Here is a 26111-nt window from a genome sequence, read left to right on the forward strand (position 1 = left end):
GTGTAGAAGGTTGCCCAGAGCAATGCCAGTGGTTCAGATTCATTCAAAACATTTCACCCATCACTTTGGCTAGCTGACCTTGCAGGATAGTAAGCACAAATCAGCACTGGGTGCATTCAGGTAACCAAGGAGACTAAGGACAGGGATTTCGGGCACCTCCCTCGCTTCCTGCCTTGCCAGACACTAGAGCCAGAGGCGGGTTTAAGTGCTGAAGCCCACCAAAGGCAAAACGAACAAAAGGGTAAAACCTGGTTTGGCGCGCAGAATAAAACCCAAGAGAGACCTCAAACACAAGAAATGGCAAAAAAGAAGACCACAGCCATTTTGACAAAATGGTCACCCATGGGTGCTATACTGCAGCAGAGGATTCAGCCTGTTGTAAAAATGAACAATGGTAGGAAAATTAAACCACTGCCACCAGCCATTAAATGTAGTGAGGGCAACATAAAAAAATGTTATATGAGTAATTGGGAAAAGGGGATACTAATTAACCCCCCGGCACTCCACAGAAGATGGGTTGTGCTGGACCTAAAAAAAGGAAAAAGATAAGTAAAGCCAATTTCACTATACTACTCTTGGGCACAGTAGTTCACCCAGGAGAAGGTATTTAAACCTTACGAGAAATCCAAAGGACATCTCTGACACTGCACTGAAGGTGCTGTGTGTCACAATAAAAAAAGCATATGCCTTTGGAGTTTGTCAGACTCCAAAAACAAACTAAACAGTGTCCAAATCAGATCAAAGTACATGAGGGAGTGAGAAAAGGGTCTCACTCACTCCAGGATAAAAATCAAAAGGTTCAGGTCCAGCAAAAGAGCTGGAGGTCTCTAAGGTTGAAGGGAATTAGCACAGAAAGAAGAATTCTCCCCAATAGGTAGGAGGTTTGAATTCCATAAGAGAGCAGTCGGAGATCAGAGGCCACCCAATATACCACACTGTACTTTAAACCAAAAATGGAGAAGGTGACCACCTGGAGAAAAGGATGGGCCATAGTGTCAAAGTCTACCGAGGTCCGGGAGGAAGATGGAGGAGAGATGGGGGTGAGCAGTGAATAGAAGTTGGAGATGTGGGTGAGACAAGACTCAGTGGAGCGTTTGCTTTGGGAAACCTGACTGCATGCAATCATTGGTTGAATTTGCCACAAGGTAATTGAAAATGCGGTTGAAAACCCAGTTTGGAGTGGAGGAACAAGAACAATGTGTAAAATGAGGGATGTTAGGGTCAGCAGTAGGTTCCTTAATTATGGGGATAATGGTGGGTACTTTGTAGCAGACCAGGAAGATACAGGTGTACATAGATTTGAAGAGGGAGGAGAGGTATGTTGTGACGGATGCAAGATCTTTACTGGTTCATGGTGCAAAAGGGTTGATTGGATCAAAAGATGCATTTGTTAAGTGGAGGCTAGGTAAGAGGGGCGGTGGGTGACATGTGAGCTGGTGAGAAGTTCGAGGTAACAGTAGGTAAAGAGTAAAACCATTGAGGAAGTAGGGATTGAAAGGTGGGACCATTTATCACCTTAAGAAAATTGGAGGAGGAGGAAATGTGTTACAGCTGTTGCAAAGGAGAAGAATAGGCTGGTGCATCAAAGATTTTGAGGTGGAAAAGTGGAGAGAAGATGTAAGCAGAGTGGAGAGTTGTAGTGAGAGCAAGTAAAGAGTCTATGTTGACAATCAGGATAGTGAAGTGGTCAGGGCACCAGCTTTGTGGGTTGAAAGGCCTGGTGATATTGAGCTGCTGGGTGGCTGAAGAGATCCTTGGTTGAGGTGAAGGGGGTGAAAGAGCATGCTGGATTACTGGTAATCGAAGGATGTAACAAGTGAGTCATAGGGTGGGTTTGATGTAGTGAGGACAAAAAGATATAGGAGGGGGACTTCATTTGGTCTACATACAAGCCCATTGAGTAGTAAGGGTTGAACTTCCTTTTTGGTTAGAGAGGGATGGGGAGTCGATGGGGACAGCTGTTGAAGTGAATGAGATATCGGAGGAGGGGAGCATTAACAGAGTAGATTTATAGTGTATGATTGAAATGGATATCAAGGGGGTTTCCATGGGTGTCAGAAGGCGAGGTTGACCAGGGAGTGGCCAGAGTGACATCAAGCTGTAACTGCAGGGCCTTTGCCTTGTTGGAGATGTTGGTCACTCATAATGACCCTGGGGACATCAGCGGTGTTCGATTCTACTACTGTAGCAGTCTTATATCCAACTGGTCTATTGTCAAGCACCGAAAGGAACAAGTGTGAAATTATCCCACAGGCGAGGTAGCAAGTGCCATTACACGAGGGCCTTCACACATACACAAAAAGTGGCAGTGTAGGTTTCTCTGCTACTTGGCAATAATGCTACACTTGTTTGAAGAGCCTTGCAGAGATGGTGTGGTAACCTGATACCGGCTGCCGTGCAATTGTTGGAGCACCATTGATTGAAATGATGGAGGACAAAGAGACCATCCCAAAACAAAGTGTATCCACACTAGAAGGAGCCTAGTTTCTGAGAACAGCTTTGCATTGCTGCAGCGCTGCCACCTTTCAAAATAATTATGCAACATGGAGGAATGAGATTTCAAATTATGAATTGCTGCATGGCTCCAAAACCGGTCGATGTCTCTGCCCACAGAAGCACCTCATTGCTGTCCCAGAACAGAATACCCAACGAGTCTTTGAGAAAATCCAAAGTAACTCTTTTTCACCAACTAATTTCTCCAATCTGAGAGCACTGCTAGCAAAACACTTTCCAGATTACAAATGTGCAATGCATTTATGTTAACTTGCTTCTTTCAGTGTGTTCCAATGGACTCCGCTTGTTTTTCCCTCTTGTTCTTTCTTCCAAACACTACTAATGAACTACTAACTCAGCTAACCAATGGAATATCAGGATTGGGTTTGCCACTGCGGAGTATGTTGCACTATTTATTTGCAAGGCATGATCAATCCTGGTGGGGTTTTGGTGCATAGAGAAGTCATTGGCAAAGTACACTGCTTTGCCTTTCTTACACTATCAGTTACCAAAAGATTTGTTTGAGATCTAGGAAGTCAAGCTTTTTACCCCATACCCAGTATTGGAATTCCTACTCTGGATTGAGCAGAGAAACAATTCCACATCACTAGTATGTACTCCAAATGTATTTGCCAAGAGAAGAGAACACAGGGGTGGTCACATTTGTTCCTCAATATTATTTTCTTTCACCACAATATCACCCAACTGCATACATTACAAATCTGAAAGGGCCTTAGTGATATTGTTTAAAGTCATTAAGATGGTCCACCATCTTGACTTGGAGCAAACAATTTCTTTTATGGCACACCTTACCTGCAGAATGAGCAGTGCGAGGAAGTACGCGTTGGCTGCTCTCTTAAACTGTTCAAACATATTCATGGGTAAAAACGTGATTGGATTGTACTTTGAGGTCTTGATTTCATTTCCCTATAAAAAAAAATAATGTAAAGTTAGACATTTAAAAAAAAAAAAAAAAAAAAAAAAAAAAAAAAAAAAGGACCACAGCATAAATTTACATTTTTCTCAACCAAAGGCATTCTGGCCTGCTCCTATAACTATTACAATACTTTTGGAATAGAAATTTCAAGATCGAAATAAACTGCAAGTTGGTTGATTCCTAAGATTCTTATTCAGTGCTTGAGCCTAAATCATCCAGGCCCTAAAAGCGACGAGTAAGAAAGTGAGTAATAAAGGACTAGGCAAAGGTGGTGGCAATTATGCAGTACTAGATAAGTTCTGGCTCACTATAGATCACATGTGCATGCTCATTAAGTATAGTGCATACTAGTCCATAGGAGTAAGTGTATTGCTCGGGAGAGGTGGGTGACGGTGTTGGATTAGGGGCACTGAATGTTATATTGACCTTATAGAATTTGCAAGCCGCTTATACAGAAATTCCATCTACCTGCTGGTCTTAGCCATGTTGGGAATGTTATCCGAAATTAGGGTCAAGACTTAAGGCTGGTGTCCCAATAGTGCACACACCAAACCTGCAGAACTCTGGGCAAAGAGCATCATGGAAGCAGAGTAAGAGCTTGCTCCAAGCTTTGATTGTTTGGAAATATTACATCCATTTGCAAATCCACTCTCCTGCTTGCTTCCCACTACCCTCCTCTCCCCCCCCCCCCCACCCTGCATCTACTTCAATAGTTCGCCAAGCCTATCTGCAGAATGATTTGGACCCTAATCAGACGTTTTGGGGAGCAAGGTCTTTACCCTCACCTCGTTTCAAGTGACATTGTTTGGAATGCACTGGCAAGTCCCCAACGCTACATGTGCAGAGAAACTTCAGTCCTCCATTAAAAGCCTTTAAAAAAAAAAAAAAAAATACATAAAATCTAGCAGTAATGCCTTCCTTGTGGCGAGTACTACAAGTACATATTTTCTATTTTCCACTTTATGTTCCTTACAAGCATGTTAAGAATGTTCCAGTGCAACACTTGAAAGGCTGGTGGCAGTGTTCAACTCGTTCAAATATATAGGTTCAATGCCATACCCCCATCGCCACAAAAAGGAAAAGTAATGACAATGGTGGTCCAAAACTGATACACCTTGTTTTAAGCACTGCCTTTGTTGATGTATATTTGTCATACTTTTTCTTCCTGGTCAGGGTAAGAAATTAGCACACACAGATATGCACCTGCAAGACGTGCCACGTGTGACTAAACTGGCTAGGACTGGGTAGAGGGGATTCTAAGGAATTCATGTTGCCAACAGTAAAGACAGACAAGTGATCACAGTTCAAGGGTGTTTATTTAACTGTAAATGCAGGGTGGAAAAATACCTGACCTAAACCTAAGATGGGAGCAAGCTACGACCACCAAATGAAAAATAATTTAGTCTTGTCAAAGTAAAATGCCTATACTAAAAAATAAAATAACTAACTATTGCCAAATCCTTAAAATTACAGAAAGAGTGTGGGATTGGGGTTTCAATAAAGAAAGGAATGTTCACAAATAAGTCAGGATGTGATTGCCAGGGGTCTCCCTTCCCAACTTTTTGAACATGGGACAAAGAGGATCTCCTGAGCCAGCATGCACTCAAGCTTTCCCAGCACGAGCCGACAGTTCCCTACCAGCTATCAGGTTCTTTGATGGTTAAGTCTCTTTTTATTGAAAAGTCTCTTGCCTTCAAGCCCTGATGTATCCAACAAACATACACAGAAGAGAACTTTGTGTGCAATTTGGGTGATCCCTGGATCTCCCTCGGCTGGGACCCAAATGACAACTGGGACAATTCACTTCCCCTTGTCTTCCAATACTTCTTGCATTCACAAATCTTAACGTCTTTTTAAAGAGTTGTTCGGGCTCCGCCCCTTTTTGTCAGCTTCCCTCTGCCAGGTTCACTCTTGCCAAATATTACAGACAGTTCGCTGTAGACACCCCGTGGTCGAGTTCACTTTGGTCAATGCACTATTCATAGGGACTTCAGGTCTCGCCCCTTTTGTTAGCATCCCTCTGCCGGGTTCACTGTTGCCAACCTTTACCAAACAGTTCACTATGGCCATCCCTCGGCAAGAGTGTACTCTGTTCACCATATTCTATGGGACTTTTAGACTTTATCCTTTCTTGTTAGCATCCCTCTGCTGGGTTCAATCTTGTCAACCTGTGCAGCACACTGCTTATGCGCTCATTTCATCAAGCAGGATTAATTTCCCTTAGCTTCGCAATCATCTGTAGGTGAAAGACTTTCGACGGCACTGACAAAGACCCCTGTATGACCACTTTGACCTCTTCTCGCCTTTTCCCCCCCAAGGCCTTCTGGTTACGGTAGTTTCTACCATCTGGTAATCGCCCAGAGTTTCCTGTGTGAGCACCCACGTGGTGCCAGACTGCTCTGCTGCTGGTCCCCCCCCCCTTCTTTCATCAATAGTTTGTTAGCTTTTCAAAGTTAAAATTAGCCATTGGCTATTTTTCCTTCAACACAGTCGGTTTCTTATTGACACCCCCCTTGACTCACTGGCTGTGATGAACCGCTTTCCTTTCTTTCTCTTCGAGTCAAGGTTGGTAAGACAGAGACCATCGTCTTTTCCCAGCTTGGTTATCAGCGGAGGAGGGTCTCATGTACCGTAGACATCTGCTGCAACACACGCTGGCTATTGTTTGCAGTCTTAGGATTCCTTCTGTGGAGGATTCATGAGCCTTGGTCGGAAAGGGCAAGGTCGCTTCTCTCCCCATCACCCCCTTGTTGTGCGCCATTTTTCTCCTCATGAACGCAGTGATATGATATATGATAGTTTATTTATATAGCGCCTATACACAATGTGTTTCAAAGCGCTTCAAGTCAAGGGAGGGAACAAGGGAAAATACAACCAAATTCTTACAGGCCATGAACAGTAAGGATGTGAAATTAACTATCGTACTCGGCCTGATGACATTTCAGATAGTGCAAGAGCTAAGACATAGATAAGGAAGGGAGGGGGAGAGTGGGAAGGAAATGGAAACAGACAGGCTACTACCGTACTAGGCCTGACGAGATTTCTGGTAGGGCAGGAGAAAAACAAAAGGTGAGGGAGAGGGGTGCAGAAAGGGAGGGGAGGAACAAAACAAGTGACTATCATACTAGGCCTGACGACATTTCAGATAGTGCTGGAGGGGTGGTGGGGAGGAAAAGACAGTAATGGGAGGGTGGAGGAAACAGACAAGGTTGCTATCATATTAGGTCCAGGGACAATTCTGATAGAGTAAGTGCATAGAAGAAAGTAAGGGGTGGAGAGAGGAAAAGGGAGAAGGGAAAGGAGGACAGAACAGAGAGTAAGCAGTCAAAAAGAGTGGAGAAGCAAGAGTGGAGGGCGAATACAATTGCAGAAGTCAGTAGTAACACAATGTTGCAAGCCACGATACAAGATGAAGATGGGAACAGCTGAATTACCCTTCACATTGTGCGGTCTGCCTTGCTTTTCTTGTGCTCCACCTTTAATCCCTGTGGGGAAAGGAAAGGGCCGTCAGGTGTGTGTGATTCGGGTCCATTGCCGGACTCTGCCTGGCCCTTGGGGTGGGACATAGGTAAACGGCTTTAGAATTAGTCTGTTGTCTTACTATATGGAAAGGCGTTTGTGTTGGAAAAGGAAGATGGTAGAGTTTCCAAATATCCTACAGGGTATGAAGGGAAAAAGTTATATGGAATTATAGTTCTCATCCTAGGGGTTTGGGTAATCTCAGAAGGGTGGTTTTTGTAGGGCTTGTGAAATGAGTAGGAGGGTTTATGGTAATGGTAGTTGTTGGTCAGATTCAACTGGGAATTCGGAAAATGATAATCCAACGGGGTTGATGGGTTTTAGTAAGCAAACAGGGATAACTGGGATCGTAAACTGAACAGAGGATTGTGAGAACAGTAGTGTTGTCAGGATAGCTTGGGTGTTCAGGAATCATAGGGACGTGGAGAAGAATGACCAGGAGTATTCTGGTGGGCAACAAAAAAAACAAGGATTCCAAGAGAGGTTGTTTTCTAATGTGACAGGGTTTGGGCATTTAATTGGTTAACCGGAGGTGTATGGGTGGTGGGATTTTAATAGAGGAGCGTCATTGGGAGGAAGGGAGATAAGCTGTGGTATAACCCACAAAAGTTTCAAAGGTCTTGTTCTTCTCTCCTTCAGCATAATACCACGTCTCACCTGGGCCCCCCGGGCTCACTTACATCTAGGGTTGGGATCCGAGAGCACCAGCCCACCCGAATAAGGAATTCCGAGGTCTACTTGGGAGAATACCTTCAGGATTCTCACAGGTTGCAGACATCCCCAATAAGCAGTTCAGCCAGAGTGGAAGGGTTCAGGTCCTGTCAGTGATGGCCTGGGGTTACCCCCGGCTTAGAATTCCTTTTTATATCAATAGGAGATCTGGAGCCATAGCCTCACTGTGCCAAAAGAGCCAATAATCCAAAGAACAGGTCTGGAGGACTGCTGCTGGAACCCCCATGGGGTCACTCGGAAATAAGAGGCCTTGTAAAACATTTTCAAAGTGGTCCCATATAACACATTGTCAGCCAAACCAACCATTTTCCTATGAGAACATTTGAAAATAAAACAAAGAGGTCCAGGGTGCAGAGGGCTACCAGGATATCTCCAGCGTTCCCTATAGGCCCGTCCACCCCCCGTTTGCAAATTTAACTAGGTATACATGGGAGCATTTGTGAGTATCTGGGAGTACCATTATGTCTGGACCACTCACAATATTACCATTATAAATAGGCATTTTACACCAGCCATATTATAAAGCCATTGGATCACTCTGCTTACAGATGTGTTTTTCAAGCATTTGGAACATAAAAACTGGAGCAACAAGCAGCACGAGTGCATATATCTGCCCATTCAGTCGTAAAATAGGTTGCACAGTGCTCCCAGGTACCGAGGGTGACCGGTTGTTATCTGAATTTGTCATGTTACCCCTTTGTAAAAAAATTGGGTAACCAGTCATACATTTTATAGAAGCAGTCACATTGTATGGCTGGTTAACAAAATGCATAATTTTAACCTGTTATTTAAAAAAAAAATCAATACTCGGGAAGGGGCAGCGAGGGGGATGGGGGAGGCAGAGGGGGTCCCCATGCACAAAATGCTACTTTGATATTTGGGGCCCCTCCTTACACTGTCATAGTAATGTACATCCCTCCAATTATGTCTGGTGCCATATCTTACCTGAATTACAGAGATTCTGCTCAATGCTGGTTATTACTGCAGTCTGGGACGTGCATGAGCCAGTCTTGAGTCGTCGGTCCAATTCATTCAGTATGTCCTTAGGCCAGGTATGCCATTAGTGTCCAAAGGTTGAGTCAACATTTCAGTTAAACCACGATACAGTCTTAACATGGTTTTCTGAACCAGTCTTCCATCATTTGTAAACATCTCTACAGCCATTCATATAAATTCTTCTAGAATGGCAATGATGGGAGTATCTTTTGCTTATTGGTCTGCAAAGAAGAGATTGGTTCCACATTGAGAGCCTTCAAAGGTTGGGTTCAGCAATCTATTAGTTAAGAGTGCAGAACTAGGGAGGAGGTCTCATCCGGAGTGGTTAAAATAGATTTTCCGAATCATCCTGTGGGTAGATTGAGAGACCGCCCTACTCTAATTAATAGGGACAAACGCCAATGTCTTGCCAAATTACCTGGGCAGTGTGACTGAGCAGCAATGTTTCAACTTAGAAGGGCATGAGAGTGGTGAAGCATTTAGTTCAGCACACACAGCACTCAATCATACAAGTTAAGCCGAATGGATAAAAACACTTATTTAGGGCTTGCACAACTCTTAGCAATTAAAAACCACAGGTAAATATTTACTACACACATATATACATTAACCTTGGTGTGCTCTTCTAAGAGCACTAGCACTTCACTTTTGAACACAGTAACAGTCAGTCTTAGGATTTTCTGTTCAAGCTTCAAAGTCAGTGTTCACTTTCATTGGAAAACAAGCCATCCACTCCCCCCGCTCCCGTTAGTTTTGCTGTGGGTTACAGTTGCTGAAATAGTACAGCCAGTGACCTCAGCATTTCTCAGATAAATTTAATTAAGTTGGCTTTTACTATTGGAACAACTCCCTAAACTCCTGTAATAGGGGGAGAGGGACCACTGGACGAGGGCTCAGAAGGCGACTGGAACGGGACCTCTGGGAGCCCAGTCGCCCGTAGAGAGGGCACCAAGTGCCTTGCCTGAGCCTGTGTCACTGCATTCAGCCACCTCTATATAGTGGACTACAATGACCGGCAGTCTTTTTTTTTTATAGTATACGGTTACAAAAATATAGCCTTTCACAAATATACAAACAAATTCATAAGTACACAAAAAGATAAAATAATATTTGAATAATATTTAAAAATAAGAGAAAGAAAAGAAATGGAGGGAAAAGGAGGGGAAAAGAGGAGAAAGGGAGGAATGGAAGAATGGAAAAGAGCAGAGAAGCAAAGGGCTCAAGAGAAAACAGGAGAAAATTCCACAGGAAGTCAACTTCACCACGGTTTGAAATCCCCAAAAGGGCAACGTTTTTCCTTTTTTCCCCCCCTTTTCATTTTCCCTGCCCCCTTCACACCAGATCCTCAGACAACATGTGCATAGATTTTACAGTTCTAGCTTACAGTCCTCCAACGTCTTTTGTTGGGATTGACCATCGATCAGACTTTCCCAGAAATGGTTGTGTACCCAGTGCATTGATTCAGATATGAACCTACTGAAAAACTTGCCTGGAGTTTCTCGTGCCCTCACACTCCATCAATGACCGGCAGTCCAAATGGGGAGAAGAGGTGTACTTGCCTCACACAGAGGAGCTGAACATGGCATCAAGAGTGTGTATGGGTCTTGTGATATACTGGGTGAGGTCGAGTGCCTTTAGGATGTCTACCAGTGATAGAGTCATGGAGTTGTTTGGCACGTCAAACAAGATATTGAAGTCACCCAGTAGGGTAAGTGCAGGGTAGTTAACTAGTGTGCCTGCTAGGGAGTCGCATAAGCTGTTGGTGAAAGGTCCGTCGTATCTGGAGGGCCTGTAGAAGAGTAGGCAGCTGTGAGAGTGGGCAGAAGAGAGTTTGACTAGAAGGGATTTGCAGTTAGATGTGCTGGGTTGCGTTTTGGTGGTGGTTATGGATGTGTTTGTGGAGGATGGCTATTCCACCACCTCTAGAGGGTCTGTTGTGGATAATGAGTGTAGTTAGGTGGGAATGCTTTGTGAGTGATTGGTTTGAGGTCATCCAAGAACCAGGCTTCTATGATGAAGATGAGATCGGGAGTCACAGAGGTTGGGAGACCATAGATGCTGTGTCTGTTTTTGCTCTTAGAGCGGGAATTGAAAAAGGAGGCAAGTGACATTGTGGGAGCAGCGATTTTTCAGGTGTCCGAGTTTGGCAGTGCTGGGATGGTTTGTGTGGCCAGTAGGTTGATAGTGGTGGCAAGTAAAAGGTGGATTGGGTCAGCCAGTGTGACTGGACCGACCGAGTTGGTCAGGGGGCGGGATACTGTTGGAGGGTGTAAAGGGGGCAGGTGGTGGTTCTGGACCGGGACGAGCAGGCGGGCGGAGGTCTTCGGCAGAGTAGTGGAGAGTGATTGACAGTTTGGTTGGTAGCAAATGGCTTGGAGGTTTGAAGGGGAATGGTGAGAGGAGCTGGGCCGTTGGGGTTTCAGGCTTGGTGCCTGGGGGATAAGAGGGGGCGGGTGATGAGGGTTGAAGGAGAAGGAAAGGGGAAAGGCTGCTCAAGGGTGGGGGGCCTGAAGGAAGGGGGTGGAAGAGATAGTTTGGTAAAGGGCAAGGTGTGCCAAGCTGAGAGAAGGGAAAGGAGTGTCTAGGTGTTATCTTCTAGAAGTGGTCGGTGTGTGTTGAAGAGGGTGGGAGGGCGGGGAGACAAGTTTGTCGAGGGAGGTGTGGTCGAGCAAAGGGAGGTGGAAGTAGCGACGGAAGTGGGGGTAGGGCTTGGTTAGGGCATTGGCTGTAGCCACACCACCAGGATTTCTTGGGGCTGGGGTTGGAGAGGGTGTGGGGATGGTTGTCAATGTATGTGAGGGGAAGTGTGTGGTTGGAGGGTGCAGGGATACAGATGAGGCATTTGTTCTGAGGGGGGCTCCCCCCGTCTCAGCTCCAACAGATTGCTATGGAGTCTGGACTCTGACGGAAACCAATGAACTCCGACTGTCAACTCGTTGGCATGAGCTCCCCATCCCATGAGGGATGCGTCCGTAACGATCGTCACCTCTGGCCAGGGTAGCCAAAAAGGAGCCCCCTTCATCAGATTGCCTTGGACGGCCCACCACAGAAGGTCCTGGGCGACCGAGGACGGCACCTGAACAGGGTCCGACATCCTGCCGGAGGATTGAGACCACTGGAGCTTGAGTGCCCATTGCAAAGATCTCATCTGCAACCTGGCCTCTGGCTCCAGAAGAATGTAGGATGCTATGAGGCCGAGCAATCTCAAGAACTCGAACGCTGGGAGACTCTGGGCAAGCTGAAACTTGTGCACCATCTGCTGAATGTGATGAGCCCTCACCTGGGGAGGAAAACACTGCCCCAGGGATGTGTCGAGCACTGCTCCAATGTACTGGAGCCTCTGAGTTGGTGTCAAATGGGACTTCAAGTTGAGGGAGAAGCCCAGCTTATGGAGGGAGTGGCAGGTGACTGACAAATGATCCAGGACTTGCTTGGGAGAGCGCGCCCTGATCAACCAATCGTCCAGGTAGGGGTAGACGTGTATCCCCCCCTTTCCCAAGATGCGCTGCCACCACTACCATGAGCCTGGTGAAGACCCTCGGGCGGAGGTCAATCAGAATGGCAGGACCCGAAACTGAAAGTGTGAGTCGCCAACCGCGAACCTCAGGTACTTTTTGTGCTTTGGATGGATCGGCACATGAAAATAAGTGTCCTTGAGGTCGAGAGACACCAACCAGTCCTGAAGTTGAAGGGCCTGGAGGACTTGAGAGAGAACAACAATCTTGAACTTGTCCTTCCTGAGGATTTTGTTCAAACCGCGCAAGTCCATGATGGGTCTCAATCCCCCGTCTTTCTTGGAAATCAAAAAATAAGGGGAATACAATCCCTTGTTCCTCGCCGCTACAGGCACCAGTTCTATGGCGCCTTTCTCCAGCAGTGATTGAATTTCCTGTGGAGGAGCTGATCCGGACTCTTCAAAGAGAGATACCCCAGTGGATCGTCATGAGGCCTCTGCCGGAAAGGATCTCCAGAACCCACACATCTGAAGTAATGGCACGCCACTCTACAAGATGCTGCGCCAGCCTTCCCCCCAACTGGTGAACTATGGGACATGGCCTCATGACTGAGCTGAAGTGGCTGTGGCGTTGCCCGAGAGCAAAGAGGCAACTGCCTGAGCTGCCTTGGCACCTCAAGTACCTTGTTTTCCACCTCTGGCACTCCTACGGTGGACCCATTCACTGGCAGCTCCTCTCGCTTTATCAAAGGATGAGTAATAATGAAAGGAACCTCCCCTCCATTGCTGTCCCCTAGGACGAAAAGGCAGAGGTTGTCGAACTGCAGCACCCAACAACTTTGCTGCAGCTTTGGAGGTCTGCAACCTCTCAAGGCCCTCGTCAGCCTTGCTGCCAAAAAGATGTTCCCCCCCCATCAAAGGGCATGTTGAGGAGCCGGGCCTGCACATCAGGAGCAAACCCCGACTTCTGCAACCACGCAAACCTGCGTATTACGGTGCTCGCCGCCATGGACCGTCTGACGCAATCTGCCATGTCCAAACCCGACTGAACGGCCTCACACATGGCATCCTTGCCATCCTGGACCATAGCAAGGAAACCATCCCATTCGCCCCCTTCGGGAATATGTTCAGCTGCTAAGGAAACAGTTCCACAGAGTGTGCATGAAACGAGACAAGGCACATATGGAGTTGGCCGCCTGAAGCGCCATACCCCCTGAAGGAAACACTTTCTTCGCCCAACCATTAAAACTTTTGTCGTCCCTATCAGGAGGATACAACGCCTGCTTTGCGGGGGCCGTAGCCGCCTGCACCACCAAACTCTCCGGAGTGGGGTGCTTGGTCAAGTAGCAGGGGGTCGCTACTGGCTGGGCGGTATTTTCGCGGCAAAGACTTGCCCACTGCAGGGAGACTCTCCAGAGCAGTCCAAGCCGCCGCCATCCTCCTCTGTAAAGCCATATGGAACAGCAGTACCGGGTCAGTTGGTGGACCTTGGTCAAGGATATCCGTAAGGTCATCCTGAAGAAAATCCCCTGGGGGATCAGACCACCACAAGTACTCGGTAGCCCTAGACATAAAGGCGCCGGTACGAAGAGTCGGCATGAGTGCCAGCATCAGGCCTAAAACTCCACCTCCGGAGAGGTGTCCAGACCACTGGCATCGTGCAGGGATTGACGCAGGTCCTCAATTTGGCTATGGCCCGAGAGAATCTCATCTGGCACCGTATCAGGAACCATGCCATCATCAGAGCCCGCATCCACCTCTGAAATATACTCAAGATGGCGGTAAGAGGGCACAGAATGGGGAAAAAAGCCCTGCTTGACCTTGGCCAGGGCTCTTGTCGGTGGTCTCAAGTAGATCTAGGGGATTCCACCATGCCCCGGGGTACCCCCGTCGAAACAGCCTCGAAAGGCGTCGAGTGAATCAGCGTCTACGCCGAACGTGGCGCCGACAGGATCGACACAGGCCTCGGGGGCGGAGCCCCGAGCGTGTCCCTCGACAGCCTGGGCGCTGATGGGGTCGACGTCTTCCTCGAAGACACCACAGGTGCACACGGTCTCATGCGCGTCAAGGACCTGGACCTGGAACGGGCATGACGAGAACGATTCCCCTCGTCTGAGCGGGACCTTTCCAGCAAATGATGCCGACCATCCGAGCCCGAAGGCGTATAAGCGGTGTCGCTCGACCGATCACGTCCGACCCAACTCGGAGGCGCGGACGGACCAGTGTCCTGCGATTTGAGAATCGCTAGCATTTGCTTACCGAAGGAAGCCTATTCCTCCGGTGTCGCCTGCTTGGTGGGATAAGCGACCCGCTGACGGCGGAGTCCTCGGATGAGGGCGGGGAAGGTGACCGATGATGGCGCTTCCGGGAGTGCCTCGAAGAGGCAGAGGAGTGGCAGGACCTACTCCGAGACCCACTGGACTTCTGACAACGATGCAGAGAGTCGCCCCTCGAATCGTCCGTCGAAAGACCTCGACTTCCATGGCTTGGACACCTTACCTATCGACAGTTTCTTCTTGGGCTCCCGCAAGGCTTTGGATGTAAGTGACTGGCAGTCGAGAGAGTCATCCGTGTCATGGGCCTCCCTGAGGCACAAGAGGCAGGCGTCACTCAGTCCGTCACCGACATCTTGGACCCACAGTCCCTGCACTTCTTAGAGCCCGGACGCCGGGTGGAAGACGAGGTAGACCTCACGAAGAATAACTTCACAAACTAACGGTTCGAAGAACCGATAAAGAACAGAAACTCCAAAGAGTCAAGGTGCGTCGACATCTCCGAAGCGAACACTTTCGCGGAAAAAACAGAACTGAGGCTACGGGTGTCGTGCGTCCTACTTCTAACATCCAGTGACGTCGGCCGTTGGAGGAGGTCCTCGAGTGCGGCGTATCGACATCGTCGCAGAAAGATTTCCCGAAGCAGCCCAGCTGTGGTGATTACGGTCAGATATGGAATACGTCAGAAGACCCAATCCCCCTCGAAGCAGCGTATCTGCGCGTGCGCAGTGGGATGCAGCGTATCTGCGCGTGCGCAGTGGGATGCAGCGTATCTGCGCGTGCGCAGTGGGATGCAGCGTATCTGCGCGTGCGCAGTGGGATGCAGCGTATCTGCGCGTGCGCAGTGGGATGCAGCGTATCTGCGTACGCGCAGTGAGCTGCAGCGTATTTGCGTACGCGCAGTGAGCTGCAGTTTGTGTGTGCAGTGAGCTGCAGCATGTGCGTACATGCATGCGTGTGCGGTGAGATGCAGCGTGTGCATGTGTGTGTGCGGTGAGATGCAGTATGTGCAGGGTTATGGGTGAGGAACTGGGTTCCAGAATGAGGGTGAAGGATGTTTTTGGTTGGCTGGGGTGTATTCCAGGATACCTGAGAGCGCCTCTTGTATGCAAGTAGGGAGGTCTGTGGTGAGTGCAGGGTATCTGAGTGAGTCTAGGTGGGTGTGCTACTGATGGGAGGGAGATTGAATGCCATGGTTGTTTTTGGGTCTGGCATGGCGGTGGGCGGGTTGGGGAGTGGGGGGCTGGTAGCGTCTGAGGTTGAGATGCTACCAAAAGTAGGAACAGCTAGGTTTGAGAGAACCTGATTAGTGTGCAAAGACGCACCAATTTGAGATAGCAGCAGCAAATATAAACAGCTAAATTAGACACAACAGCAGTAAGTATAACTGATTGAGTTGACGTACCTCACTATTGGGAGTGCCCAAAACTGAGACAGCGGCAAGTATTAACAGTAAAGTTGATACCCGAGCAGCAACTTTGTCTTGCTAGATTTGGGATATCTGGCAACTGGGAGAGAACACCCAAATCTGAGACAACAGCAAGTGTAAACAGCTAAATTGGACCAACCGCAGTTAGCATGAACAGTTAACTTCGACACAACAGCAGTGAGTGTAGATTGCTAGATTTGAGATATTGGTCTATTGGGAAATGCCCAAATTTGAGACAGCAGCAGCAAGTGCACATAGGTAGATCCGGCACACCCAGCAATAGGGAGCAAACTCCCCAAACCGAAAGAACATCAGCAAGTATGAAACAGCTCGACTTTTGACACTTAGCTGTCAGGAAAAAAATACTCCGAATTGAGGCAACAGCAGGAGGCAACAGCCAAAAACTGGGACAGCTGGTTGGTGGGTGGGAGGGGGCGGGGCTGGGGGTGGGGGGGAGTGCTCAAATTCTGAGACAACAGAAATGAATATAAACAGGTAGCTTGTTAAGTAGGGCTAAGTAGTAAGTAGGGCAGGGCTTTAGCAGAGATAAGGCTGGAAGGGGACAGCATCTAAAATGGGGGCACAACAATAAATGCAAACACACCTAGATTTGGTGCACCTGGATGGAGGGAGAAAATCCTACAGCTGGTGGAAACAGTGTGCCCAACAAATTTCAAGTGATCTGTGTAAATGAGTGATGGGAGTGCTACATTACTAGCTGGATTGTCTAGGTGTGAAGGTTGGTAGGCATTTTGGAATACAGTAATTGCTGTATTCCCCAGCCAGGCCACACTAACCTTGTCTGGCGCTGCAGGTAAACACAGGCAAACACGGTCTGGAGCTGTCCTTTGCCTTGCGGTCCTTTGCTGGAGGGGCTGCTCTGGGAGTGTTGTAGTTGGTGTTCAAGGTAACAGGGGAGGCCCATGGCAAGTCAGCGTGAGGAGGGCGGGCAGGGAGAGAGGGAAGCACCAAGGAGGGGGAGCAGGGAGGGAAACCGATGCAGAGTGAGCAGGGGGACTTCAAATCAACCAAAGCAAGCACAAAAGAAAACACATGTCTTTAAGCTGAAAATAGAAACGGGAGCGCTGGAGCCCTTACACCAAACTCATCCCAATTCCCAGTGCAACTGGTCAATCTAGGGAGCTTCCAAGATAATACAGCACACCTGAGTTGCTTATAAAATCTCACACGCCAAATCAAATCCTAATAGAAGTCATTACCTCATGAGCCAGGCCCTGTCCACACCAGGGGGAGGGGTAAAAAGAAATAGTCCTGAGGAACGGGCAATCCTGGGCAGGGATACAAAAGCACAAGCTAAGGACCAATTTCAGTGAGCCTTCAAAAATAAAAAACAGCCACGTACATAAAAAAACACCAGGAAAATGTATTGCGATTGTATCTTGGATACAGAGTAAGCACAAGTATCTGAGAAGGCTGCTGGTGAGAGGAAGGCAGGCCGTGCAATCCTGGAGAGGTTGATCGAGGTTGAAAGCTGCAAAACCTGGGGGGAGGAAGGTGGAGCATAATGGCACCACAGGCCTCCAAGCTACTGTGGGTTACTGGAAATCCAAAGCCTAGGATTTTCACCTGCAACCCAGGGGAAAGGATAAGAGGCTCCAGCCCCTGGCAGACGTTTGGAACACAGATTGAGGAAAGGGAGTCACAGATGAAGTATATTAGACAAAGGGGTGCTTTATCAGCATAACAAATTGGTGGTAAAAACAACCTGCGAAGACGGGTTCATTGTATTAAATAAAAGAGGTTAAGACTTGGGGCATCGTTAATAGGGACAAGTCATTTAGTATGTGAAAATACTATGGACTTTGCTAGTATGTTACAAGTCTACTACTAATCTGCTCCAACTGATAAAATGGTTGCATTTATTTGAATGAGATATTGTTCTTTTTATTTTACATGTATAAAGGTTATGCAGTGATATTATAACAGCATTCCCAAATCAGTTACATTTGGAAAGAAATTCAATCTGGAAAATATGAAATATGTTTAGTTCTTGCAAGACACTGTACACAATTTGCATATCTGGCTGCTTTAAGAAAGGATGAAGCAGGAATTATCCAGATGACTAGAGTTTATAAAACCTGCACCCTGTCAACCTAGTCAACTAACCGCTCACCCTACAAGCCCAAAGTGACAACGAAAGACTGAAAACAAGAACCAGGAACAACAATTTTTAATTAGCATTTTCCCCACACAAACTACAGATATTGCTAGTTATTTCCATTAATGGAAAGGAGTTAATAGGCTAAAGAAACAATAAGCTCCCGAATCACAATAAGGAAAGGAATGGACTATTGGATTAAAATTCTGTAATGTCTATTGAGCATGAGGCCTTCAACCACCAGACGGTTTGGAGGAAAAATATGACAAATCGTAATGACCAAATAACGGTCTATCTGCTAAGAATCATATGCTGTGCATTGACCACCATCAAGTGGTCTGCGCTGAGTATTTCAGGAACAGGTGAAAATACATGTTTAAGAATTGCTTGACCCACCTGTGAATCTGCTCTGGTTTGTGGGTCTACACAATAAGGTTGTGTACGTATATGGACAAAGCCAGGTTGCAGCCTTGCATATCTTTTCTCCTCTAGAGGGACATTAGCAATAAAAGCCAATGTTGTGCCAGTGCTAAGTGTACAGCAAGGCCCTGCGTAAATGGTAACGTTTTGTATGCTAAGGAATAGCACAAACGGATACACTCGATAGTAAATCTAGAAATAGCGCCCTTGGTTACAGGAATCCCCTCTGCACACTTTAAATGAGTCAAAGAATTGACTTGTTTTCCTCATTTAGTTTTGTTAAGGTAAAATATTATAGCACTATCTACATCTAGTGTATGTAACCCCTTTGAGATTAGCGAAGAAGCAAGGTAATTTGATTAACATGATTGCAATATATTTTGGCGAAAATCAAGGATGTGTTCTTGAGACCACTTTGAACTTATAAATGGATACAAAGGGTTCTATAAACGAACGTGTCTGTAATTCACTTACTCTTCCAGTTGATGTAACTGTGATTACGAAGGTAACTTTATATGTGAAGTCTTTTAAAGAAGATTTATGCATGGGCTCGAAAGGATCTCCCATGAGTCTTTGTAGAATTGTGTCGAGGTCCCAGCCAGGAAGGTGTGCTACTGAGGGATGAATTATTTTAAAGCTCTTCCATGAATGCTTTAATTACTGGTACTCTCAGCCAAGATCTCTTAACGTGATGTGGTATAAGCCACCGCTGCTCGATGCACTTTAAGTGAGTTAAAAGCCAGCCCCAAATCCAACAATATTAATATATTACTATTTGTATTTATTTTATTTGTAAAGCGCAACCAGGCCAAGGGGCATACGGGCACATCAATTTACATACAGGTTACAGTCGTTACAGTTACATACAAGTGATCAGTATAAGTACAGTAGGGCAGGCAGGAAAATTGTGCTCACATTCTTTACAAGAGATAATGGTGATGCAAATACATAAATAAGACCGGTAGGCAAAACAGAAAGGCAGAAGGATAGGCAAGTGGACTGAGGAGGTTAGGACGTCATGGTGTCCATGTCCTGGAGCCAGCGTTTAGTATTGCGCTTGAATACATGGAAGGAGGGTTCTGATCTGAGAGAATCAGGGAGTGTGTTCCATAACTTAGAAGCCAGTACGGGGAAGCTAGCACCTCCCGAGTTCTAGAGTTTGAATCTTGGTATAGTCATTGTTTGGGCTTGTGCCGCTCCGAGTGGTCTTGAGGACGCATGTGAGGTGAATTGATTCATAACGTAGGCAGGAGCGAGGTTGGCCCTAGCTTTATGTGTTCGAGCAAGAGATTTGAGTGATATTCTGTGCTCTACCGGAAGCCAACGCAGGTAGCATCTAGTCTCAGAAATATGCGACTTCTTAGGGATGCCGAGGGCTGCCCTGATGGCATTATTCTGAATTACTTGAAGTTTGTTAATATTTTTATGGCTAGTACCTAAATAGAGAGCGTTACAGTAATCAATTTTGGACAGAACTAAAGTTCTGGCAAGTGTGATGCAATTAGGTGTGGTAATGAACGGCCTGCAGGCAGTGATTAGTTTACATGTGTATGCGGGTGATGCTGCTACCGCGTTGGTTTGTCTGGAGAAGGATAATGTGGCATCAAGGTAAATGCCAAGAGTTTTAGTGTTGTTCAAGACTGTGATAGAGGTACCATCTATAGTGAATGATTTGAAGGCAGAGTTTAGTTTCTTCAATTTAGCATGTGTGCCGAGGATTAGTAACTCAGTTTTATCGTCGTTAAGACAAAGACCGTGTTGCGCCATCCATGCTGGTATCACTGAGTAGATGTCGTTAAGCGTTTTGCTGTCAGTTGCATAGTCTCCAGAGATGGGAATGAGTATCTGGGTGTCGTCCGCATAGCACTAGATCTGTAGATGTGCATGTTATTGGATCAACTCCTTACAAACTACAAACGGTTTCCACTTATTGAAATAACTGTCGTGGACTGGTTTTCCATTCTCCCATAGAATTTCCATAGATCTTTCTGGGAGTTTCTTATGGCCCGACTCAGGAGCCAATCTGCCAAGTGCAATGTCCGAGGGCATGGAAGTGCGAATTGCAAGAATTGTTGTGCAAGTAAGTTCTGTATGACTTGGATTTTGATGGGTTGCTGAGTCACCATCCTCAGGAAATGGGTAGCATGTTTGTGGTGCCCACATTGGGGTAATGAATATTAGAGTGGTTGGGTTGGTTTGTGAAGTAGTCTGAACTACTTTGCAGAGAAGTGAGTGGGGGAAACGCAAAAGCAAATGTCCATTACAGTTCATCCATACAGAGCATTCCCTTGTGACCATTTCTCTGGGTACCTGGATGCAAAGTTGGAACATGTCACTTTCTTGGGCTGTTGCAAATAAATCCACTGTCAGATGTTCCTATGAGTGGTTGATTTTATCTCTCACTTAGGATTTTGTTGAAGTGCTCAGTTTAGATTGTCTGCTCGACAGCTTTGTTTGCCAGGAACATGCTGTGTCTGGCTTTACATCCCTCTCCTCTTGCACCATTTCCATATATTCTGTGCTCGGAGGGATAGTACTAAAGAGTGCATCCCCCCAGCTTGTTTATTTCGAACATTACAGTGGTGTTGGCCAACACAAAAGGTGTTGGCTATTCTTGTTTGGAAGGCTAATGGTGCCATTTCTATGGATCGACGCTCCAACACATCTATGTGCATTTCTGATACTTTCTCAGACCATATTGCCTCCTGGGCTGCATATTCTTGGCAGTGAGCTCCCCATTCCAACAGTGAGGCATCTGTAGTTTGTGTTCTCTGTGCTGATGGTTTCCTGAAAGACCTCCCCTTTAAGAGATTCGATTTTGTCCACCAATGCAGAGTGCTCACTACCTCTTGATATACCCACTAGACTGTCCCAATTGCCATCTACTTGAGACCACCGACAAGAGCCACTGCTCTATCGTGTGCATGTTTAGATGTGAAACAATGTAGATGCAGGATGCCATCATGCTTTGTAGTTCAATTATCTTTTTCGCACCCGATAGTTGGGAACTTGTGAGAATTGCTTGTACTCTTTCGAGACATGAGTATGCTAGGGCTAGTTGGGAGTTTACTATGGCTCATATGAACAGTTTCTGACGGTACTAGGCTCGATTTTGCCCGGTTGATAGCGAACCCGTATCGATGTGGCAGGTTTGCAGATGCTTGTGTGTTTGCTAGGTATGGCTATAGTGTTTCCCGGTTATGAGCCAATCGTCTAGGTAAAGGTAAACTGGGATATTTTGGCAGCAAAGACACTCTTCTTGTCATGGGGCAAGGCTTAGGGATATCTGTAATGTACCCTGTTAGGGACCATGGCCCAATGACAACAACTAACAAAAAGACAAGAAGCAAAGGATTCGAATCCAACCTTATAGGAAGCTTTTGTTCCCATCTTGCAGGAAAGCAGCTCTATGAACTACACTACTTAGAAATCCCTGGGGCAAGAACTACTTGAATAAGCCCACATGGGGCAGGGCATGCACGCGCATGAACGCAAGAACATCCACAGCAGGGGGCTTTTGCTTGGACGCTCGACTGGAGAGAACGTGTTCCGGTGAGCTCCGTGCACGGGGATCATCACGAGGGGCCACGCCCCTGAAATCTTCCACCCAGGCCCCTCGCCTAAAACAGATAATGAATGCCCGCATTGGGGGATACAGGCAGCACAGGGGAGAGCACGCAACACTGCAAGAAAAGACCAACAAATCCACAGAAGGCAGCCTGGGGCACACACAGGGGGGCTCCGCCCAAAATCCTAACGTCCCCCTGCTCCTAAGAAACCAAGTCTATCTGACAATCCCTAAGCACCAGAGCACTTGGCATGGCATGAGTGCGGGAGCAGTGCATGTATTTGCATACGAATTAGCCATGTGGAGAGGCTTACACGGCAGACACATTCAGTACAGTGCGGGTGGACTAGCCGCAACTCGTCACTTGCGACAGACAGCACAAATCATAGCCTATAAAGGGGCAAGACCACCCAAAGGGCCCCAACCTCGCAAATAGAGTAGATACGGCGTGGAGCCACGTGCAGCCTTGAATCCGCATGTGCTTGGCTCAATCTCAGACAATTGCAAGCGCATTAACCTGGTGTACCGCATTTTTAAGGCACGCAGAGGGGTGCGATTAGCCATTTGCATGCTCAGCTGTTGTAAGTTCCTACTTGTGTGAAGAAACACACAGATTAGTAACTCCTACTCTCTTTACAGCAGTAATACGCTCCAGGTACTGGGCCAGAGAGTGCGCAGACAGAATGCCAGCACTCAACCCAGAGATAAGTCTCTTTCTGGCTCTTAAGTTTGTAGTGGAATGTATTATATACAAGGAGTAATGAATATGTTCTATTGTGTTATCCTATGCCCCCTTGCCTGTCCACCTCCCCTTTCCAAACCCTCTTACCGGTTACCCTAAGTACCTGAACCCATCCAACCATCGAGTTCCTAACCCTCTTTACCCGCTGGGGTCTTGGTGGCTTGTATAAGATTCATCTTGCAAGCGCCCAGACTGAGGGGATGGTTGGTTCGTGCCACTCCTGAGTCTGAAGACTGAAGGTGTGAGATTCTGCTACCGCAAGGACCTTTGTGAAAAAACAAGGTCCTAATGCTCCTCCAAAAAGTAGTACTTCTAGTTGGTAATGTTGTCTCTGTACCTTTAATTTCAGGAATCTTCTATGGCTGGGGAACATCGCAATATGTAAGTTAGCATCTTTCATATCCAGTATAGATATGTATATCCCGCTTTTGAGTAGATTTGAGACTGAATTTGAGGATTTATATACACGTTTGCTGGTCTTGGATCCAACACTGATCTTTTTGTTGTATCCTTTTTTGTAACCAGAAGTAAATGCCCTTGTTTACCTGGAGCTGGTGGACCAGTTCGATGACATTCTTAGGAGTAAGGCCTCCATTTCCTCCTTCACCATTTATGTATTTCCCTGGCATTTTTCTATGTCACAGTGGTAGACTGAAGGGTGATTGTACAAACCCTCTGCATTAACCTTTGGTTACTGTGTCTAACACGTACTGGTCTGATGTAATCCTCCCATATGTGGATGAAATGTTTTATGCATGCTATCGGAAAGGAACTACATCTGCGAGCAATAGTTTTGAGGATGATCCTTGTGTGGCTTGTCCCCTTTCTCTCTGCTTACCTCGACTTTTGTCTTGATGGTGAATAGTAGGAGGATGCTGGGACCCTAAATACAAACCCGCCGCAAACTGGGCCTGATGCGTGGATGTTTATATGAGGTCTGAAAGGACTGCCCGTTAGCTGGGATCCCTCTAATGTGAAACTCCTGCTAGGTATTTGTCTGGATCTTTAGAATTGGTCCAGTGGACAGAGTGAGAGCCACCCTATTCTGATTAGCAAGGACAATGTCTAGCCAAACAGTCTGGGCAGTGTGAATGAGCAGCAAAGCTTAGTATTATGATGGTGCAAGAGTGGTGAAGGGTTAAGTTAAGCACAAAGAGCACTCAATTCCTGTTAGGCAGTATGTTAAAAATACTGTAATATATTTAGGCCTTAGAACAATAATCTAGTCAATGAAAAAACCACAGGCAAGTAACACGAAAACATTCACTATTATATACACATTTACCTTGATGTACTCTGCTAAGTACTAACCTCACTTTTAAATACAGTTAGACATATATTTAGAAGTACTGTAAGTTTAGCAAAGCAATTGAAGAAAACGGAAGAAAGTAATCACTCACTACTTTTAGAACTAAGAGGTTTTCAATAAAGTACTACCATCATAGTAGCATCATAAACAATCGTATAACCAAGGTACTAACCTTTGAGACAAATCCAAGGGTATTGTCACTGCTTCCATTGGGGCAAACACCTTCCCATGATGCAGGGAGGGGAGGCCACTACCGAAAGTAAGCCTGGGGTGGTACTCGGGTGGATCTCAGGGGGAGCGAAACACTCCATGGGACCAGTGATTATAGCCTTGGGAGAAAGCAGAATTCAACACATTCACCTCTGTCCTTTCATCCCACTGAATTCTGTGTGGTACCACCACACCCTATGTGTGTCTGTAGAGTAGGGGGTCCCTTCACACAGATCATACTGGGACAAAGAGGGAGGCTTTCCCACGTGGAGTGCACACTGACATGAGGAGGATCAGGCAAGGAGGCAAAATCCCATGGGGGAACCAACATACGTGGTAGAGTCTGCTAAACTCCACTCGGGTCATAAAAAAGCAAGGAAGGACTGCGTAGATCATCAAGCCAGCCTTGGTGGTGCGAGGAGCCGGATGCTGGTTCCATGGCAGAGATCAGAGAGAAACAGAACATGTCGCTGCCGAGAAAGGAACTAGTGTCTCCAGCAGTTCTGTGGAGAAGGAACTTGGCCGGCAGGGGAGTTGCTAGGTCTGGAAAAGACCCGGGGCTAAGCTGATGTCGGAACTGTTGGGACTGGGGGCTAGCTAGTCTTTTGGCTGTAGCTCCTGAGATTCTATCCGGGGCTACAACCAAAAGATCAAGGGCTATAGCCCCCTTAGCCCCCCCTAGCAACGCCCCTGTTGGCCGGTGATGGGAAGAGAGAAAGCCTAAATGGTGAAGCCAAAGCAAGAGAGACACGCAGCAGGAGGACACAAGAAAGAATGCCACTGCAGAGCTGCCAAGAGCAGGACGCCATACGCAGAAGCAGTGCAGAAGAGTACCAGGGAGGAGAGTACACTAGATCTGTTCAGTTGGATATTGAGTGTAGGGGATAGAACCCACAAACAGCACAGTCTGGGACCCATAAGAGGTTGTCCGACCTCCACAGTAGCACAAAATATGGGTCGAGGACCCACACAGGATTGAGGGAATCCACAGTCAAAGAGCTGGGTCCAGAGCAAGTCGGGGCAGCACCAGAGAAGATAAAGTGGTCAGGGACCCACACAGAGAAATAAGCTATAGGACCAGTCAGGGAGACCCTGAGATGCCCCAGGGGTCCTGTGATGCAAATAAGAGATAGAGGTGCAAGAAGCTGATCAATGGGGTCGAGGACCCACTACAAAAAGATAAACATATTTCGGAACTCCAAGATATATAGTCAATTCTGATATATAGTCAATTCTGGCAGGATAGTACACTAGACTTGACTCTATAATCTTTGAGCCTGAGAATGAACAAGGGGAAGAGACTTACCCCCCTTGATACATGGCAAATACGTTTGTTGGGATGAAGGTCTACAGTTAAGCGTGGCAAGATAGTGAACCAGAATTAACACTACGTTTATGAATTAAAGAGAAGAACATTGGGAAAGAGCCTCCTCTTGATGCTTGGAAACTGCGTTTACAGAATCACTCATGTTTGATCATCAAGAATGGAACATTAGAAGTCTATATCCAGAAAGTGAGAAGACTGCCTCTGGATGAAGACAGCGTTTTTCCTTAGTTCAGCTTAAGGGACAGAAATCGCTTCGTACACAGGACAATGGCCATTTTACTTTACACTACATCCTGACAGAGTCCTTAGTGTTTTGTTGATGCAGGGCAGCCCACCCCTCATAGAAATGGGGCAGGATATGTTGTTCCTTTTATAATAAAGAATCTTTGTCAACAAGCATGCCACCACTGTGTCAGACTCATACTTCTGCACCCTTACACCTTAACAAGTCCTTCCCTAGGTGTAAAGCAGGGGCCTAGTTCTGTAGAGTCACAGGTTCCAACACAAGTCTTTCCAGGAGGTTGGTAGGCTCTCTTGAAGTTGCAAAAGTGTCGGCTTGAGCCAACAGGTAGTTCTAGGTTTT

The 26111-nt window shown here is 46.7% G+C and overlaps 1 protein-coding gene across 1 annotated transcript in view; it reads right to left on the minus strand.

Moving 5' to 3' along the window:
- Positions 1 to 26111, minus strand: part of ATP8B1 (ATPase phospholipid transporting 8B1) — a 958513-nt gene that overhangs the window by 751682 nt on the left and 180720 nt on the right. Inside the window, exon 4 of the mRNA XM_069627043.1 lies at positions 3307 to 3420. Coding sequence (XP_069483144.1) covers positions 3307 to 3420 — 114 coding nt within the window. The remainder of the gene's footprint in view (positions 1 to 3306; positions 3421 to 26111) is intronic.

The sequence above is a fragment of the Ambystoma mexicanum genome, chromosome 6p (genome assembly GCF_040938575.1).
Source record: "Ambystoma mexicanum isolate Mex_15411 chromosome 6p, UKY_AmexF1_1, whole genome shotgun sequence".
Taxonomy (NCBI): domain Eukaryota; kingdom Metazoa; phylum Chordata; class Amphibia; order Caudata; family Ambystomatidae; genus Ambystoma; species Ambystoma mexicanum.